Source organism: Lepus europaeus, chromosome X, assembly GCF_033115175.1.
Source record: "Lepus europaeus isolate LE1 chromosome X, mLepTim1.pri, whole genome shotgun sequence".
Lineage (NCBI taxonomy): Eukaryota > Metazoa > Chordata > Mammalia > Lagomorpha > Leporidae > Lepus > Lepus europaeus.
In genome coordinates, this window is record NC_084850.1 from 38,935,897 (window position 1) to 38,957,067 (window position 21,171).

Consider the following 21,171-nt stretch of genomic DNA (forward strand, 5'->3'; position numbering starts at 1 on the left):
CTTCAGATTATTTTTTGTCAGGGAAAGTAACTTTCCTTCTCTTCGAAAGACAGTTTTGCCAGGTATATTGTTTTTGATTGACAGCTTTCATTTTTTAGCACTTTGAATATTGTCATCTCATTGCCTTATGGCCTGTAACATTTCTGTATTAAAATCCAATGATAGTCTTTTGGGAACTCTCTTATACATGATGAGTCACTTTTCTCTTCCTGATTTAAAATCATTTTTGACTTTGGACAATTTGATTATGTGTTTTGGTATATACTTCTTTGGATTTCTCTTATTTGGAGCCTTTTGGTTCCATGAATCTGGATGTCCATTGCCCTTCCCAGATTTGTGAAGTTTTCCTCTATTATTTATTTAAATAAGCCTTTTCTCCATTTCTCTCTCTCTCTCTTCTCCTTTGAGATTTCCATAATAAGTATATTTTTCTACTTGATAATGTCCATTAAGTATCTTAGACTTTCTATACTCTTTCATTCTTTTCTTTTTGTCCCTCTGTTTATTAATTTAAATGACTTGTCTTCAGGTTCATTGATTCTTCTTCTGCTTGATCAAGTTTGCTGTTTAATCCCACTAGTAAATTTTTCAGTTTAGTTATAGTATTCTTCAGCTCCAGAATTTCTGCTTTTATACTTTCTGTTTGTTGATATTTTCACATTGTTCCTGCATACTTTTCTCAATATTGTTTAGTTTTATATATGTATTCTTTTGTAACTTAGTGAGCATCTTTAAATTCATTATTTTAAATTCTTTATCAGGTAATTCATAGATCTGTATTTGTTTAGTGTCAGATTTATTTTGTTCCTTTGTGTTATATTTCTCAAATTCTTCATGTTCCTTATAACTCTGAACTGATGTCTGTGCGTTTCAGGAAACAGCTACCCCTCTTAGTGTTTACAGACTGGCTTAGACAGGGAAAGAGTTTAACCAATCAGCTAGGCTAGAGATTCTGGGAGCCTCTGAAGCCTTTTTCATGGCTGTGTCTTCTCTGGGCTTCAGTGGATAACTTTCTCTTTAGAGATATTTACTGGTTTCGTTTTTTCAGGTGCCCATAATCATTGCTGCTTTTGGTGTCTAACTACGGTTCCATGGGCTTAGTTGAAAGCATACTCTATTCCTCTCCATCCTTTGCCTGTGGAGAAACGTCAAGTTTTTTGTCTTCTTCTAAACTCATAAAACTATGTTAGGCATAATAAGCCACCAGACCCATTTCCCCCTTTTCCCTTATGCACTGAAGGGCCAGATTGTTGGAACCCTGCTCCATTCCTCCCACTTTTCCTGTTGGATAAGCCTCAGGTTCCCTGCCTTCTTTGAATCTTGCAGAGCTGTGTACACCAAAGTAAGTTGCCCACCCCTTTTCCTTTGTTCTTAACTATCTCCAGGCATCCAACCTATGTTCGTTCTGTGTATGTTTGCCATATGAGGCAAAACAGAAACTAGCTCTTCAGGTAGTATACCAAAAGGATGGTGAACTGGAGTAATGCTTTGCTTTCTTTCCCCTTGAAGAAAAATTTGCAGACCAAGTTGATCTTTTTCAGTGCTGAGTTGTGCCAACTTGAGGAGGAGCTGATACAGACAAAAGTGATATTATTCTTCGTAACTATTTCCATATAATTGTTTTCAGTTTTGTGCTTGTGCGCTACAGCCTCGTAACTGGATTCTGGTCTTCTTGTGAAGATATTTTTGTCTATATATTGTTAAATTGGTGTTTCTTGGGACAACGAGGACTAGGACTTCCTATTATACCATTTTGGTAATATCAACAAACTATTATTTAAATAGGAAGCTTCCTTCATTTAGGGAGCAATATAATTTAATATAGTTTATCTACACATTTCTCTTTGGATGACTAAATTAGAAAAGGTCATCTGGAATTCCCCTTCTACCCAACACTGTTAAAGCAAAAACTGTTTAAGTGGTACCTGGATAACTGACAGGATTCCTTGCAGGTAGCCTGAGACCCAATATAATAGCAAATACTCAGGGGCCATTGATCTAAAGGATGACATTCAGGAATTCCCAAGACTATTAAATTTTACTAATGAATGTGATGGAAAATAACATTTTAGAATGTGACTGATGTGTATTCAAGATGATGAGAGAGTGAGAAAGAGTGAAATGATAAAAGTCCTTGAAAATGTGTTTTAAAAGCAATGCTGTCAAATATTAAATATACAGTTTGAACTGGTTTTTTTTTTTTTTTTTTTTTTTTTGGTCCTGGTGACAAATGCAAATCTGTCTGAGCCAAGATTACTGTGTTTTTTTGTTTTTTTTTTTTTTGACAGGCAGAGTGGACAGTGAGAGAGAGACAGAGATAAAGGTCTTCCTTTTTGCCACTGGTTCACCCTCCAATGGCCACCGTGGTAGTGCGCTGCGGCCAGCGCACCGCGCTGATCTGATGGCAGGAGCCAGGTGCTTCTCCTGGTCTCCCATGGGGTGCAGGGCCCAAGCACTTGGGCCATCCTCCACTGCACTCCCTGGCCACAGCAGAGAGCTGGCCTGGAAGAGGGGCAACCAGGACAGAATCGGTGCCCCGACCGGGACTAGAACCCGGTGTGCCGGCGCCGCAAGGCGGAGGATTAGCCTAGTGAGCCGCGGCGCCGGCCCAAGATTACTGTTTTGTTTCATGTTATCCCTTCCCCACACAGTAATAACCATAGTGATGGCCAGTTCTGCAGAGTGTCACTCTGATATGTTAGGAAATCACTGTCTCTTAGGTAGCCAAAATGTAAGTGAATTACAGCTCACTCCACATTGTCAAGCCATAGAAATAGCAACAAAGATACCTAAATGAAACAAGCTCTGGTCTTTTCAAAACCAAAGTAGTGCAAAAAAAGCATTACATTTAAGTGGCACAAACTATTCTGTAAGGTTATTGCTAGAATTCAGACAGTAAGAAAATAATAGAACCCTACCTTTATAAAGATTAAAATATTGGATTTGAATTAATACCATTTTCAGTTTTAAATTTGTTCACATATTTAAGAAAAGAAAAGAAACCATATAACCATGTTTTACTTTCTCATCTTCTCAAAAGGTAATGCAATAAGTGAAAGTAGTGGCCTTCTAACACCCTCACCCAAATTAGTACTTCCATTAGTAAGTAGTTCCTTGTAACTATGAATTGAGAGAGGCTTTTGATTGATAGTGTTCTCTTAAAAAGAGCAAAAATGATTCTTATACCTTATATTTAGTACATGAAATTTTTAAACAACCAATGCTGTTTCATGTTTAAAAATTCCAAACTAAAGAAAAAAATACAGCTTTTAGTTGTAGTCTTTTTATCAATCAATCTGCAGAGCTTGGGTTCATTTAACGTATGTTGGACAGGAAAACAGTACCCTAGTAGATGTTTTGGTTAAATGAATTCATTCAAATAAGTGTGAGTATTGTTAGATTTGTTGGCTGGAAGGGAGGCTGAGTTTGATTCGTCCATAGGCGATCTGCAGAAGAGAGGTAAACAGAACATGATTTCCCCTGAGTGTTATTGCTAGGAAGAAGAATTTGAGCCAAATTTTAGGATTTGGTCAGGGCCAAGCAAGATGTTATCACTGAGAAGAAACTGTGGTATATGGTAATGACCCTCCAGAAAATCAAAAGTAGGAGATACAACATCTGTGACTTGTCTGTGCCGCTACCCTGCCTTCCCACCCACTTCTCTCTCTCTCTCTCTCTCAGTTTTTTAGATCACCTATGCTTGCCTCCTCCACCCTTCTCTGGCTCAGCCACTTTGAAGCTCTTATCAGATACCTTATCACATTCTCTTTCTACTCACCTTTTGCTTTCTTTTAGTTGCTAAATATGTCTAAAGACATTTTCTATTCCTAAGGAGGAGATGTATGCTGAAGTTTTCTTTTTCTTTTCTAATTAAAAATATTTATTTATTTCTAAGGCAGAGAGAGAAAAACAGAGAGTTCCTATACAATGGTTCACTCTCTAAATGCCTGCAACAGCTGAGATTGGACCAGGCAAAAGTCAGGAGCCTGGAACTCAATCTGGGTCTCCTACATGAGTGGCAGGAATGCAAGTATTTGAGCTTTATCACCTGCTCCTCCCAGGGTGCATATTAGCAGGAAACTAGAATGGAAAGCAGAACGAGGGCATGACCCCAGGTACTCCAAGATGGGATACAGGCATCCCAAGTGGCTGCCCAAATGCTATACCAAACATTTGCCCCAGTATGCTAAAGTTTTCTTAAGTGATTTAGTATTAAAACAGGGGAAAGAAATATCATAGTGGTTTCTCAGCCATGCCTCACCAAAGCTAGAATGTTCCAGTTACAACAGTAGCTCTGGCAGTTTAACAGCAAGTGACAAAATGACCATCTTGTTGATTGTCATCCTTTAGGAGCAGGTGTGTGTTGTGCTTGATTCCAGCTGTGCCTTCCTAACCTCTGTGTTCTCGTGGTTTGCCATTATGGTGACTCAGTTGCTCCATTTTTATTCTTCTAATTTTTCATTATATCCCCTTCACAATGAATGGACTCTGTGTTCTCCTTTCTACATCAGGATTTCTGCTTATTCTTGACTTCTGCTATGTGGCTTTTAACATATTCTCTCTCTCTCTCTCTCTCTCTCTCTCTCTCTGGTTTTTCTGTTGCTTAATATTTATATCTCTTTCTGCATGTGTCATTCCCCCAGAAAGATTTGCTTGCTTTGGTTCAAAGTAGAAGTTTCCTGTCGTAAAGGACTCTCATAGCAGTTTCTATATAGTGAGGTTTGATTGTTTTTTGGTAACTAGCTGTTTTCTCATCTGTGATTGGGGTCATTATGATATCAAGTTTTAGAACTTATGTATTAGGTACTCCATTAAAAGTCATCTCAAAAGAGGGCAGTGTAACTGACAGGCATCATGTTGAGAATATTCTGTGTATGATGCCATCACATCAAGGGAGTTGAGGCACTCAATGTTTGGTTTTACTCTATATATCATTGAATCCAAGATTATATCAATTAGTGTATGTACCACTAAGAAAGAAATTCTGCCAGTTAAACTTCAGCATGCTAATTGTTAAATGCATCCCAGTCTCAAAGATGTTAAAATGTAAAAAAAATATGTATTTTTTAAAAGATGAAATATGGTATCTGTTATGAACCTGAGCTATTTCTGAGGATCAAAATTAGACTGAAGGTCTCTGAAGACTGACTCAGAGTAGGGTAAATACTAAAGGCTAGGGATTGGTGTATTAATCTGAAAGGCCAGATGATAGTGTCTAGTGAATAGACAGCAGGTACCCATCTTCAGATGGGGAAGAGGCCAGTCACAGGTCCAGAGTGTGGTTTGGGTCAGGAATCTGACAGATTTCATAAGGTGAACACAAAGGGGGACTGAAATATTCCCATATTGACTTAAATGGCATGGATATGTCAGAGATTTCTATTTTTGTCCACTCCTCTCTTACATTCTAGGATCAACTCATCTGTATCCTTTTATCTTTTTAAAGCACCTCCTTGTTTATTTCTTATATATTAACTGTATCTCTGAATGGACGGTCACTTTATAAACCAAATGCCTTTTTTTTTTTTTTTTGTCTATGAAGCACCTCACATAGGGAGATTTAAACTCACAATGGTGATACATTAATGAATCATCTCTATACTCATTGACTCTGTTTCTGTTATTAGGAAGATAACATAGCTTTCATTGTTATTATGAATCAACCTTTTTTTTTTTTTGTCTCTGCTATGTGGATGGAACAAAGCTGCACATTAATGTGGTTAGCACGGAAGAAAATCCTTACCAAAATTGCTTAGCTCTCCCACCACATAGCCAAACTTGGTATGGGTGGTTATCTAAGACCACTCTCAAGTGATCTCCATGACATTCTGGGGTCAGTTTACTCCAGGTTTGTAAACACAAGATATGGAGCAGCTGTTTGTTAGGATATCTCCCAGTGTGTTTCCTTTGAACATTTATTTTATTTGGTGTTGCTACATGTCTTATGTAAATAGGATTGAGTCAAAATGCTGAATGAAATGAAAGGCTCCAAGAAGTGTCTATATAATGTATGCAGATTTCTTGCTGAATCTCTGCTCATAGATTCCACAGCTATTATAACCCAGTATATCTAGTATGATTTTGAAGTTGATCTCTTGGGGCCCCTTTTGTCTTCTGAGACTCTGGACACCTATGCTAACTAATCTTTTCCTATGTCCTTCAAGACTACTCTGGTCTCAGCTGAGCCTCAGGGGGATTCCTTTGAAGCGTGAACAAGAGTGATCTGGCTCAGGAGGATAGCAAAGTGCCTAGCTATATGTGTCACTGCTTTAGACACTTCATAAAGAGAATTTGATGAGGTGGCAAGTTTGGGCTCCAAGACATAACTAGACTTTACTTATACTCTGGGGAAAGAGATTCCGGACTCCAGCATTGTCCTTACTGTGCAGCTGAAGGGCCAGGCTGATTACCCTGAACTTTACATTTCCTGAAATATGTACTTAGTTTTCATGATAAAAAGCTCTCTCCTCTTTTCCATAGTACTTTTCTATCATTATTTTGGTTAAATAGCCCTTGTTTTCAAAATTCAAGTACCACTTGTTATACATATCCTAGATTAGAGTAACAATATAAGTACATTTGGATTCCACAGCAACCATTCCAGGATTTTCCGGAGAAAAGATAACTTAAATGATCTATATGGTCCTTTGGTGACATATAGAACTGCTGGGACTTATGTTATTAATGAATCCTCCTCTCTGCCACTCTGCATTTATACCTGATCACTCCTAAATGGCAACTTTGTCTTTCTTAAAAATTGTATTTTGTGTATTTATTTATATACTTATTTTTTGAAAGGGTGATAGAGGGAGAGATGGGAGGTGGGAACAGGGATCTGTTGGTTCCCTCCCCAGATGATCGCCAACAACCAGATCTGGGTCAAGTCAAAGCCTGGAACAAGGACCTCTATCCAGATCTCCCATGTGGGTGGCAGGAACCGGAGTACTTGGGCCATCCTCTACTGCTTTCCCAGGCACATTTGCAGGAAGCTGAATCAAAAGAAGAGGAGCCAGCTGCTTCTCTGATATGGGATCCTGGCATTGCAGCAATAGCATAATGTGCTGTGCCACAATGCAAGCCCTTCCTTTTTTATTTTAAAATTGGCAAATAACAATTGTATGTAACTATGTGGTAAAATATAATGTTTTGATATATGTCTACAATATGTCTTGTCTTCTTGAATACACTTTTTTTAAAAAAAGATTGATTTATTTATTTGCAAGTCAGAGTTCCACAGAGAGAGGAGGAAAAGCAGAGGGGGGGGGGGGGTCTTTCATTCGCTGGTTCACTCCCCAATTGGCTGCAATGACCAGAGCTGTGCCAATCCGAAGCCAGGAGCCAGGAGCTTCTTCCAGGTCTCCTACGCAGGTGCAAGGGCCCAAAGACTTGGGTTGTCTTCTACTGCTTTCTTAGGCCATAGCAGAGAGCTGAATTGGAACTGGAGCAGTCGGGACTCAAACCGGCACCCATATGGGATGCCAGCACTGCAGGCTGCGGCTTTACCCACTACACCATAGCACCAGCCCTGAATACACTTTTCTAATTCTTCCTTTCCCTTCCTTTCTACTCCAACCTTCTATTTTTCTCTCCTTAGTAAAGAAAAATGGCTAATGCTTGGGAGACATTGTAGTCTATTGTTTGAAACTAGTCTGAAACTAGCTTAGACATTCCCCCATCCTGTACCATCCCCAAGTCCAGCATCAGGAGTAAAAGTCTCATCACTCCTTTTGTCAGCATTTAAGTAAATGCTATGCAATGGCTTTATGCTTACTAATTTAGATTCTCTGTTTATAGAGCCAGTCACATTGACAGGCCACTGGACAAACATACTATTCTTTGAGGTCATGGATTTCCTAAATAAATTGGCAACAGTAGTTGAAAATCAGATTACCTGGAAATCTAAAAGGGGAAAAAAAAACTGAATGACCTTTTTAATCTCTTTTCAAAAGTTTGATGGATTTTTTTAGTTTTCAAGTTTCTGGAGACAATTAACAAGCAGTAGGAACAAGAAAAAGCAGAACTTTCACGAGATGTATATTTTCATCAATTCATGCCCATATATACTGACTTTTTTTTAAGATTGATTTATTCATTTGAAAGGCAGAGTTACAGAGAGGAAGAGGAAGTGAGAGAGAGAGAGAGAGAGAGAGAGATCTTCCATCTGGTGGTTCACTCCCTAAATGGCTGCATGGCTGTAGCTGGACCATGATCCAAAGCCAGGAGCCAGGAGCTTCTTACATGTCTCCCACATGGGTACAGGGACCCCAGGCACATTAGCAGGGAACTAGATTGTAAGTGGAGCAGCCTGAACTTGAACCAGCACCCATATGTGATGCCATCACTGCAGGTGGTGGCTTTACCCACTATACCACAACACCAGCCCCATGACATTATATTTAAAGACAAATATATGAAGGAGTTTGTCTTCTTCACAGTGACATGTATCAAAGTGAAGAATACCCGTTTTGTTTTTTTTCCTAGTTTATACTAAAGTTGTTATATATTGCAAAATTATAGTTGAATTTCGATAAATCAAATTTTGTACTGAAAATTGATTTCTGTTTATATACTGTTATGTGATAGGTTTTTTTTTTCTTGAAAGAAAGGAAATAGAAATGTTTTCTGTCTCTTAATAAATGTGGGCTTTTTAAATGATTACTTTAGTTCAGCTTTTTACCTCAAAACTTTTGAGCTTAGATATTTTCTTGTTTTTCTTATTTTAAATATATTTCTCCAAATCCGTCAATTCTTATATTGAAATGAATGAATTCATGAAGTTGCCTTCTTCGCAGCATGAGGGACTAGCAGCCAGAATAAAAATAATCAACCTAATATTTCTTGTTGCTGGAACATAATTATGAGAATATTACACGGAGGAAGCCATGCTTAAAATAAAGGCTTCATATTGCATTTAAAACTCAAGTGGGACTTTCAAGTATTCTGTTTAGTAGAATAATATATTGATGAACCCTTGGAGAACTAATTATGTTGTTTCACATGAATTACAAATGCATCGTTTAGCTGCATTATAGTCTTACATGTGTCCTTTACAATTAATCATCATTAAATGTTTGATATGTAAAATTCAAGATGCAAAGAAAGTATACTTTTTTAACCAAAATGGTTCAGACAAATACCAGTATTTTGATTTAAGGTCTATAACAAGTCTACAGATTCTCTTTTCCCTTTTTGCAAGATCAATGTATGAATCTGGAAACTTTTACTAGAGCTCCCTCACTAGAATCCTATTGTTAATGGCAAATGAAAGTTGTGACAGTAATTTTTATTATACTACTTCAGGCTTCCTTCTGAAATTTGAGCAACAGAAGCGTGTTATTAGGACTTTTCATTGTATCTATAGTTTTCTTTTCAAATATGCTTCCAAAAGTCATGGTTTTTTAAACCTTTGACTCTGAAAGTCACAATTTCGAGTAGGAATTGAAATGCTAGTAGCACAGGCAGTGCCCCTTTACATAGAATCCTGGCAGTACTTTTAGTGAATTATTTAAGAAGTCAACATTGATTCCCTCCTGAGCCAGTCCAGTCTCTTTCCAAAAATGTTGTGGTTCCTATTAGCTCCACCGTTTTACAGGAAAATATTATAGTCCAAAGAACTGGATATTGTTTGTAGCAAGATAGGCAAAACCCATAAACTTTGAATAGTATAAGTATACATGCGCTAAACTCCTATGACATTTATGGGCAGAAAGTACAATGAGATGTGGAATCATAAATTAGAAGAATAACTCATTGAATTCGAAGTTCTGAGCACTGTACTACCTACTAGGAGTTGAGATGAATGAGGAGTAGTTCCTTTCCTCAAGAAATTATACCATGAGTAGAAACATTCCAGAGGATCAATGGTGAATTAATTACAGTGAGTTGACATGTTACAGACTGAACAGATGTACTTACAGCATGAGCTCTACAGTCAACGTCTACATGTTTTTTAACTAGTTACACAACTGTTGTCCTGTGTAATTCCCAACAAAATTATAGGTGAGGAATGATAAAGTCAAAAGGACTCCTAGAGTTCACCTAGTCCAAATTCCTCTTTTTCCAGAAGAGGAAAACAAGGCCCAGGGAGAGTGAGATGATCTATGCCCAGTCATACTGCAAACTAATGACAGTAGAGACTAGAAGTCAGGTCTTAGTTTAGTCTTTCACGTGGGAATACATGCTAACCTCTTTCTTTAAGCTCTCTCCCCTTGCTCTATTTTAGTGGTAAAAGCAATGATATAAGAAGTCCCTGGAAAAATGAAATTTTCTAAATGAAGGAAAGAACTCCTGGCTAGAATACTCCTGAGAAAGATAAAAAATTGAAGCATGAGTTGAAAAACTGATTAAGAGGAGGGAAGGAACAAATACAGACCAGAAAGGAAATTCAGAGAAATCCAACTGCAAGAATGAGAGAATCACAAAGAAAGGAAGACTAAAGTAATTAGCCAGTAACAATTATTTTAATGGGAAAATGGGCTGACATGCCATAGGTCTAATTTTATGCATTCAATCTAATTAAATTTTTTTTTCAAAATAAATAGAGTCAGCTATGTTAGGTAGCCTCATATTAAACAGAACTCTCTATTATCCAGCACATTTGTATAGCTGCAGCGTAGTGATGACTGACACGTCTAATGATGACCCTGAGGCAGTGTGATGCCCCAAAGTACCTTTTGAACCAACAAAAAAAAATTTCCATCACATTCAGCATGGTTTCATTGTTAACTATATTTTATTCAAAATATTGGGAAATGAGGAATATGTTTGTGATAGGTTTTTGGGTAATTATCTATGAATATGTCTTAGTTCATCACAGCACTTCCTATCTTGGCAAGGCTACATAGTAGAGATTTTATTGTAATGAGAAAGATCTTGCATTATTGTTTTACTTATCTTCCCAGAAGTTCCCTTTTTTAGACTTTTTGAGAGTTCTGATTTCTCTTGCTCCTTTTCTATTGAAAGGTGGAATAATACAGCCTGTCATATTTCTAGGCTGTCCTGCCCAGTTGCTGACCATCTCAATCCAGTGATGCCTTTAAAAGCATCCACTATGTAAATAGATTATTTTACCTTCTGCTGCCTTACAAGTCTTTTTGATTGTGTGCAGCAGCAAAGGAAGATTATAATGTTGTCATTGGCTCTCAGTGTCCTTTTTATGTAAGTCAGCTGTCAGGCAAGCATCCTAGATCTGTTTTTTAGCATCCATATAAATGTCTGTGATAAATAAGTCATTGCTTACTGGAGCTGCCTTTGTGAAGCAGATCCCGTACTTTCACATGCACAATGACAGCAGTCAACTTAATTGACTATTACTTGGTCAGTTTCTATGTCAGAGTGATGCCAGGTAAAACAGATAGAAGAAATCCAAATTTAATACATTTCTGTTCAAACTCAGAAGACTTAGTAATAGAAAACAGCCTACTAATTTGAAGATTTTTCAGAGATTAGTGTTCCCAAAAGATGAACTTGGTACTACCACTCTCCTTCTCACAATTTAAACTGAATGCTTATGTGGATTTCTAAGTGTGAATCACTAACAGACATGTTGACATGGTATAAAATACATGACATGGTGGTAATAAACATAGGTCAGTGAAGGGTGCGTAGCTCTAATACACATAGGTCAGAACTGTAGTTCAATTAGTCAAATACCAGAAAACTCTCTTCATACATTATCTTTTGTAATTGGAAATCTGGAGGATAGAGTACAAAATGGTCATCCTTATCAGTTCAAACAGCAATGGACAATTACGTTTTTAAAAGCTCTACAGTTACACTTCGCAATTAAAGAAATTGTGATTCCTACATTGCAGGGAGCAGGCCTGTTCTGTGACTGATGCTGCCCTTTCTTTTCTGTGTCGTGTCTGTTTTCAAATCATCATGATTATGGGGTATGACACCAGTCATGTTAGGCCATGCTGCTGACAACAGTGACTTTCAACAGGGAAAAGTTACCAGGGAAAGGGCATCCATCATCATGTAATTTAGAGGGGGGAAAAAAAGACCCTAGACTCAAAAGCCACATTAGCAAAGATGACAAGGAAGTGAAAGAATCATTTGAATAAGATTACAAACATCTGCAGCTGTGTAGGTTAGCTTTGGATTAAGGGAAAACAAGAATTAAGCAACTTCTTTTGTGCAGATGAGCATCCTGGAATTTGCAGTAATGGAGTCAGTAGTTTCACTGCATTTTTGAATCCATTTGTATGTCATGTGAAGAATGAACATATGCAGTACTTAATAAGGAAAGGTCAGTTCTGCCATAGTGATCACTGAAGCATAATGCAGCAAATGGGGTAGGGTTTTGTTTTTTTTTTTTAACTCATCAGTCCTAGAACATTCAAACTTATCTTTTGAATAAGTTGTGGAATTTTCTTTTAATCTCCTGCATCTGGTGTAATGTGAATAAACAATAGTTCAAAGACAACTCCATACCTGTACTGACATATTAAAAATGTCAAATAATTTGTATAAAAATACTGAGGCATGATTTCATGAACAGGGCCTCTGGTTTGTCCTTGACCTCCTATTTATCAGACACTAAGTGTAACATTGAGCTGATGTGTACCTGCCAATTCTTTCTTATTTTTAGATTGTACTGCTTTGATTATTCTTAACAACCAGCTTTTTGCAAGATTTGTCATGACTACAGTTTTTGTTTATCTTATTGCATTAGCAGTGACATTTGTACAAATTAAAAGGTAAGTTTCTTTTGGTGCAAAATATTTTGAACTCTATAGTTTTTTTCATCATATACCTTTTGCTATGAATTTTTAGAAGACCCCCTCATATGTATGGATTTCATTTTTTTTGCACCAAAATAAGCATATCCACAAACTTTAATACTCTTGTATTACCAAGACCAGACCACTGAAATCATCTTTATCCAGAGAAAAAGTAGCTTCCTTGATTAGTGACTTTTTTTTGGCAGAAGGAAGCAAAATTTTATCCTTATCATGTGCCTTAAATCTTTTTTCTTAGTTTATACATACTTTCTAAGAGATATAGAAGTGATTATATATATGTATATATATATATAATCCATGTGTTCCAAAATTGCCTCTCTAATTCAAGTCATTAGAGCTGATTTTCACCTAGAAGTCATTTGAACTAGTTTCCATTAAAAATCCTTTCTAAGAATCAGTTCAAATTTCATGTTCTTTTTGTCACCACAACTTTATTCTGATTTTCCTATATGGAATTCTATCCACTTGTCTCCTTTCTATATCCATTAGTTCTTGGAAACCATCAGTCATGCTATCTTTATTATTTCCACATTGCTTATACCTTGTTGAGATTAAATACATTCATTCATTGAATACATTCATTTTTAAGCAAATATTCAATGTACTCTTACTATTGCATGGTGATTATCTAGATCAAGGACTTGCAAACTATGGTCAGTGTGCTAAATCCAGCCCATGGACTTGAGTTAAGAATGTTGCTTATATTTTCAAGGGTTGTCAAAACAAAGAAGATGCAGCAGGGACCATATGTGGTCCAAAAATAGCCTAAATCATTTTCTAGCTGGCCTTTTACAAGGCAATACTTGCTGGCCCTTGTTCTAAACACATGTGAACAAAATCAACAACAATTCCTACCTTCAGGAAGCCTAAATTCTATTAATACAGCTATTTTAAACAAAACAGGTATCATTCTTTGTTATCTCCACCATAATTGCATATAATACTCACTGAATATTTGTGAACTGAAAAAATGAAATATAAGTAGAATCTGTACTCCAACATTACAAACATTTCTATACCATGTAACAAAATGTATTTTCAGGAACTTTATATTAAGAATCTTTCCTTTGATTGTGTTCTAGAGAAAAAGAAAACCTCAAATACTCCTTGCCTGTCAAGATATTTTATTCCAGTCCTTAATAGTGGTTTCTCATGTTAATACAACTTTTACTCATGATGAGGTCCTGATTATCTAGCCTCCTTAGGAGAAATAATCATAATTATATTTGATTCTGAAAGTTTTCTTAAATGGTAGTTGTTTCATAAGAGATCATTTTGTAAGTGTGACAGTTAAAACAATGAGTTCATCTTGTAGGGAGTTTCCATTCTTGAATTCGTCAGGTTTGTGGCATTAGAGAGTTTGAATTCAGATGGAATCATTTCACTGCACATTTGAAGAGGTGATCATCTGCAATAGACTTAGAGTTGGCTAATGTATGGCTACTTTTCATAAAGTCAAACTATAGATGCCACTAGGTCTCCAGCGAGCACAGCCCTTTGAAACTAATGGTAGAATACTGGGTATGGGTCAGAGAGTAGAAGGGAAGAAGGGGTAATGTGAAGGAATCCCAGAAGTGAAAAGTGTAGGAATTTTAGTGACAGTAGATAGTGGTGGTGATAACAACAATTATACAATTCCTTTTTCCAACCCCAGTGGCAAAGTTCTCTACTCAGTGCCATTTCTCCATCCCATGAACCCACCTAAAGCAGTAATATGTTGCTAATACTCACCTATCCCCACCTCATACCCTCACTGACACAAAGAAATTTTCTGTACTCTCTCCTGTCTTTAAACACTGAACATTTGAAGTAGATGAGATGTAAGATCTAAAAAGAAAAATCAGATAGTCGTTTATTTCACTCTTTATTCCCCTTGGCCTTTTCGTCAGAACTGCCCTTACTTCCAGTACAGATGATCCTCATTTTATGATGAGGCTTTGCCCTGAAAAGCCCATCGTAAGTTGAAAGTAACCTAAGAAAAAAAATACCTTTAATGTACCTCACCCAGCTCAGCAATACAGCACACTGTAGAGTGTCAGTTGCTTCCTGATCCTGGGGCTACCTGGGAGCTGTACTCACTGCCACTGTCCAGCATGGACAGAGTATCAGATTGCACATTGCTAGCCCAGGAAGTGACCAGAATTCAAGTCAGAATATGTATCATGTTTGCACTATTATAAAATCAAAAAAATACCAAGTGGAACCATCCTGAGTTAGGGACCATCTGTATGCTGTACACCTCTCTTAGATGCCACACTACTATTAATCTAAATACTTTGCTTTATTAAGGAACTCTCATTCCTCATTGCTTACATAGACATTAAGGTTGACAAAATTAAGGTTTGAAATTCCATAATGAATAATCTAATTATAAAAGAAGGAAATTGAAGCATACTACTGTATGTACGGCTTTAGTTTCAGCTTTTTGACCTTTGTGAAGACTAATGAGATTACATATCTAGTATAGAGGATGAAAAAATCTTTAATAGACCTGCCTAATTTACATTGTTAGGAATTCTGTGAAACTTGGAGTTATGCCAGCAAATCTGGATGTGCTGCCCCTTTAATTGCACTTAACTGCTCCCCACTACCCGCCCACCCTCCGTTCTCTGGTAGCTACAGTTAATACAGAGGAAACAATCCATTTTGAAGTAGGAAACACAGGAAGCCTTGGTTTTGTTTTCTGAATGCAGACAGCTCATTCCCATCAAAGTTTATAATTTACAGAGCTTTCCTTTGGAGAAGACTAGAATGCTGGATACTGATAAAAAAGCAACATTTGTTAAATCTAATTTTGGCACAGGAACTGTTTTTGTACAAAGCAGTCTTTCATAATATCTTTGGAATCTGTTCTCTTATGTAGTGTAGGTGGAAAAGAACTACATTTTCTCCCCCATTTTAGGTTTAGAACTGGGGACTGATAACAAAAGATTAGCAAGAGGAAAGTATACAAATTTATTTAATATACATACATTTTACATGACACAGGAAACTTCATAAGTAAATTAACATCTAGTGAAACAGGGAAAACTGAATTTTTAAAAATTTATTTGTTATCTGAGAGGCTGAGAGTGAAGGAGACAGTGAGACAGGCAGACAGTGCTCTCAGCCACTGTTTCAATTTCCAAATGACCCGGCAGGGCCAGGCTGAAACCAGGACTGGATAAACAATTCAGGTCTACTCAGTGGTCCAATGAGGACTCAACCTGCTACCTCCCAAAGTATGCATCAACAGAATGTTTGACTCTGGAGCAGAGCCAGGCCTGAAACCCAGGCAACCCAAGTGGCATCCCAACCACTAGGTCAAATGCCTGCTCCAAGGCTGTGTAATTTTATGCTTACATTTGATAAAGAAGTAAATTGTTGTGGAGAAGTATGACTGGCCAAAGAGATAAGATCTAATAGTAACAAAGGATGGAGGACTTCGGGAGGAGACTCTTCTCTGTGTCCTTGTGTCTTCAGAGAACGTGTTCCTTTTGTCTGAGTGTAAGCAGGGCCCCTTTGGAATGAATGTTTTATGACCTGCTTCAGAAGAGAAGGGTAAAAGGAAGGTGAGAGTGAACTTTCTGCTCCTGCTGTTTTCTCAAATGCTAAGGGGACATATTGTAGAGTAGTGGACCTTGAAGCCCACCAGCTAGGAAGGGCCTTCTCACTCTGGAAAGGTTCTAGATCAGTGAACTCTCCTTCTAAAGGAGTATACTCATAAAAGTAACCCATAAGGCCATGAATGTGTGTGATCAATAGGTATTTATTGAGGAAATATTATGACCTGAGTACTGTGGGGAATCAAGACTTACAAAAATAAAGCAATTATACACAAAAATATTATTCTATAGACTCTTACATACACTAGCTTCTTTTCAAAAAGAATTTTAATTCATTATCACATCATGTGTACACATCATGTGTACACATATTTAGTGCAAAAAATATCCTATGTGGTAAGGGAGCTCAGAGGAAGAAAAGATCTGTAAAGTTTGTGATATTCCAAGAAGCCCTCAGAGAGGAGATAAGGCAGTTTGCTTGTGTAGAGTCCTATCTTTTTAGATAATTTTTCTAACTAAACTCATTTTGCTATTTCCCCTTGAATTTCATTCTCTACTCGGTTTCAGTTGTTTATCTTGCTTTTTATTAATCCATCATCATGCAGAATTAGAAGCAATTCCATCTTTTTTCAGCTTTAATGAGGTATAATTGACAAATAAAAATTATATATATACTCCATGTATACAGCACAATGTTTTGATATGTGTATACATTTGTGAAATTATTTCCATAACCAAGCTAATTAATTTGCCCATCACCTCACATGGTTAATTTTTTTTTTCCTTTTGGGCTGATTTTTGTGTTGTTTCAACACTGTCTTTAGCAGAGTCTCCATTCAAGTACACTTTAGTCTGCAGTACAGTGGAATCAATTATTGCAGAGTATTTGAACTCAGTAAGTTTACCCATTTGCTGTGGTCAGGCAGCAAGTCTAATTCTGTTGTCATTTTATAAACATTTGTTCCATGGTTTGAAGAAAAAAATTACTTTAAGACCTCAACAGGCTATCTTGATTCTGTTTTTTTTTTTTTTCCTTATCGATGGAATAATAAAGATGAGCAATTCAAACCGTGTCTCTCACAACTTTTGCAAAGCAGAGCAGTGATGTATAATTTATGCATCTTGCACCTGTAAGGCTGAGCAATGAGACAAGACCAAAAGGGAGAGGAAGAAAGAGACATCTTTCTGGATAAAATCATGATCATTTTCCCCAGCTTTTAAAAAATTATATGCAAGGAGTTTGAGGGTAGAAATGATGCATTTTTATAAATTACTATTAGAATGTATTGCTAATAAAAATGTAAGCCTATTGATCTCCTCTGAGAAGCTGAAAACACTGAGCAGCTAAGGCTTTAGTCAGACATGTTCTTAGAGTTTCTCAGAAAGCAATATCTTTTATGATTTTTAAAAATCTATTTACAAACATCATCCACACATTCCTCTAGCTCTGTTTTTATTAAAGGAAACCCTACAGGCAAAAAATGTAATTTTTCCAAGGTTGGACATATGGCTGATGTCAGAACTACAAAATCATGTTATATGGAACCAAATGCTAAGTTCAACCTCCCAGTGCTGACACTCATCAGACCCCAGAATAAGTGTCTGTTACTGGGATAAGCAAAATGTTAGCCAAGAAGTGGAACTCCATGAAGCTGTAACTACTCACTTGCAATATCAGGTGGCTCTGCAAATGAATGGCACTATTAGGTTTTACACCAGTTCTTGTTGCCCTGGCAGTAGCAATGTGATATTTTATGGCCAATCCAAAGAGCACAAATCATATGACGAGAATATTAACAAGTTCTTTTCTCAAACTTTAAGTGGATGAGAAGTCCTGCTCATTGCCATGGAACTAGGTATGGATTCCTAGTGCCCTGTAGGCCATTTTATTTTGTTTTAGTATTCTGTTCTATTCTATTCTATTCTATTCTATTCATTCCATTCCATCCCATCCCATTCTATTCTGTCTATTCTGTTCTATTTTCTCTTATTTTTGGTAAGCAGAACTGGTGAGATGAGAGAAACTTACATGAACAATGAATTCTTGATATTTATATTTATTTCTCATACCGATCAAAAGTCAGTAGCTTCATTTATATGTAGCTCTAACACTAGAAGTAATAAAAGAATATCACAGGAGCATGTTGAAAGATCAGGGTAAAGGTCTTCTTTTTTTTTTTTTTTCCAGAGTGTCTTGGCTTTCCATGCCTAAAATACTCTCATAGGCTCTTCAGTCACATCCAAATGCCTTAAGGGCTAATTCTGAGGCCAGAGTGCTGTTTAGGACATCTGCCATTCTATGAGTCTGCTGTGTGTCCCGCTTCCCATGATGGATTGTTCTCTCCCTTTTTGATTCTATCAGTTAGTATTCGCAGACACTAGTCTTGTTTGTGTGATCCCTTTGACTCTTAGACCTATCAGTGTGATCAATTGTGAACTGAAATTGATCACTTGGACTAGTGAGATGGCATTGGTACATGCCACCTTGACGGGATTGTATTGGAATCCCCGGGCATGTTTCTAACTCCATCATTTGGGGCAAGTCCGATAGAGCATGTCCCAGTTGTACATCTCCTCCCTCTCTTATTCCCACTCTTATATTTAACAGGGATCACTTTTCAGTTAAAATTTAAACACCTAAGAATAATTGTGTGTTAATTACAGAGTTCAACCACTAGTACTAGAACAAAAAAATACTAAAATGGATAAAGTATTACATTGTACAACAATAGTCAGCACAAGAGCTGACCAAGTCACTGTTTCTCATAGTGTCCATTTCACTTCAACAGGATTCCCCTTTGGTGCTCAGTTAGTTGTCGCCAATCAGGGAAAACAAATGATATTTGTCTCTTTGGGACTGGCTTAATTCACTCAGCATAATGTTTTCCAGATTCCTCCATCTTGTTGTAAATGACCGGATTTCATTGTTTTTGACTGCTGTATAGTATTCTATGGAGTACATGTCCCATAATTTCTTTATGCAGTCTACTGTTGATGGGCATTTGGGCTGGTTCCAGGTCTTAGCTATTGTGAATTGAGCTGCAATAAACATTAATGTGCAGACGGCTTTTTTGTTTGCCAATTTAATTTCCTTCATGGAAAGCCAAGACACTCTGGGAAAAAAAAAAAAAAAAAGAAGACCTAAATGAAAGATCTCAGCAAGTGTGATCCCAGTGGAAAGAACGGGGCCATCAAAGTAGGAGGTACCTTTCTCTGAAGGAAGGAGAGAACTTCCACTTTGACTATGACCCTGTCGGAATAAGATCAAAGTCGGCGAACCCTAAAGGCTTCCATAGCCTCGGCAACTCATAACTAGAGCCTAGGGAGATTACTGACGCCACAAACAAGAGTGTTAAATTGTTCAATCAACATCAAGAGTCACTGTGTACTAACGTCCCATGTGGGATCTGTCCTTAGTGGGTTGTCCAATGTGAAGTAATGCTATAACTAGTACTGAAACAGTATTTTTACACTTCGTGTTTCTGTGTGGGTGCAAACTGATGAAATCTTTACTTAGTATATACTGAATCGATCTTCAGTATATAAAGATAATTGAAAATGAAAAAAAAAAACACTTGGTGTTAAATTGGAAATGGCATAGAAAATTAATTAATTTTTTAAAAAAAATATGTAGGATCTCTGTCATTAATGTGCTGTACATTGTAATTTAATGCTATGACTAGTACTGAAACAGTATTTTTCACTTTGTGTTGCTATGTGAAGGCAAACTGTTGAAATCTTTACTTTATATATACTAAACTGATTTTCTGTATATAAAGAGAATTGAAAATGAATCTTGATGTGAATGGAAAAGGAGAGAGAGCGGGAAAGGGGAGGGTTGCGGGTGGGAGGGAAGTTATGGGGGGGGGGGAGCCATTGTAATCCATAAGCTGTACTTTGGAAATTTATATTCATTAAATAAAAGCTTTAAAAAAAAAAAGAAAGATCAGAGTAAAGAAGAATCCTCAGAAAGGCTTGGCATTTTATTAATCCAAAATGGAAAAAATATTGCAAATTTAAAAAAAAAACTCATTCCAATTATTTTTAAGTGCTTATATAGATAGATTATTTTTCCACCTGGTTTTCTCCCAGGTAGTGTCCATTTACTCTGACTAGTTTTACAACCCATGAACTTAAGTGAATGCAGCTTCTGTCCTTAGATGAGCAGGGTAAGTCCCAAATGAGAAAATATGGGATTGTTCAAGCAACTTTTTTCACCACAGTCTTCCAGGCCCCTTTCTGCCTTTCCTATTCTTTTTTTTTTTTTTAAAGATTTATTTATTTATTTGAAAGATAGAGTTACAGAGAGAGGTAAAGAGAGAGAGAGGTCTTCCATCCGCTGGTTCACTCCCCAGACGGCCACGATAGCCAGAGCTGGGCCGAACCAAAGCCAGAAACCAGGAGCTTCCTCTGGGTCTCCCAGGTGGGCACTGGGGCCCAAGCATTTGGGCCAGTCTTCTACTGCATTCCCAGGCCATATCAGCAAGCTGGATCAGAAGTGGAGAAGCTGGGACTCAAACCGATGCCATATGGGATGCCAACACTGCAAGCAGTGGCTTTACCCACTACACCACAGCGCCGGCCCCACTGCCTTCCCTGTTCTTAATCTTTCCTCTCTAGTGCAGAATAATAGTGGCATAACTTCTAGGATCCCCAATTCCAGAAGCAGGGAATAATAAAGCCTGGAGAATTCCTAAAGAAAGTTTGCTAAGCCCTCCAGATCCCTGATGCCAGCTCAGTTTCTGATCTTCCTGGATAGTGATTCATACCTTAAAGGTAATGTTGGACTTAGAATGGCTTTCCTGATCTTCATAAATAATTTCTGTATTATTTGCTGGTTTACATTAGCCATGCCACAGTTCCTCTTCATTAGATAGATA

At 37.3% G+C, this 21,171-nt stretch overlaps 1 protein-coding gene across 1 annotated transcript in view; it reads left to right on the forward strand.

Moving 5' to 3' along the window:
* Positions 1 to 21,171, forward strand: part of DIAPH2 (diaphanous related formin 2) — a 985,476-nt gene that overhangs the window by 877,757 nt on the left and 86,548 nt on the right. Inside the window, exons 26-27 of the mRNA XM_062183022.1 lie at positions 12,593 to 12,701; positions 14,636 to 14,702. Coding sequence (XP_062039006.1) covers positions 12,593 to 12,701; positions 14,636 to 14,702 — 176 coding nt within the window. The remainder of the gene's footprint in view (positions 1 to 12,592; positions 12,702 to 14,635; positions 14,703 to 21,171) is intronic.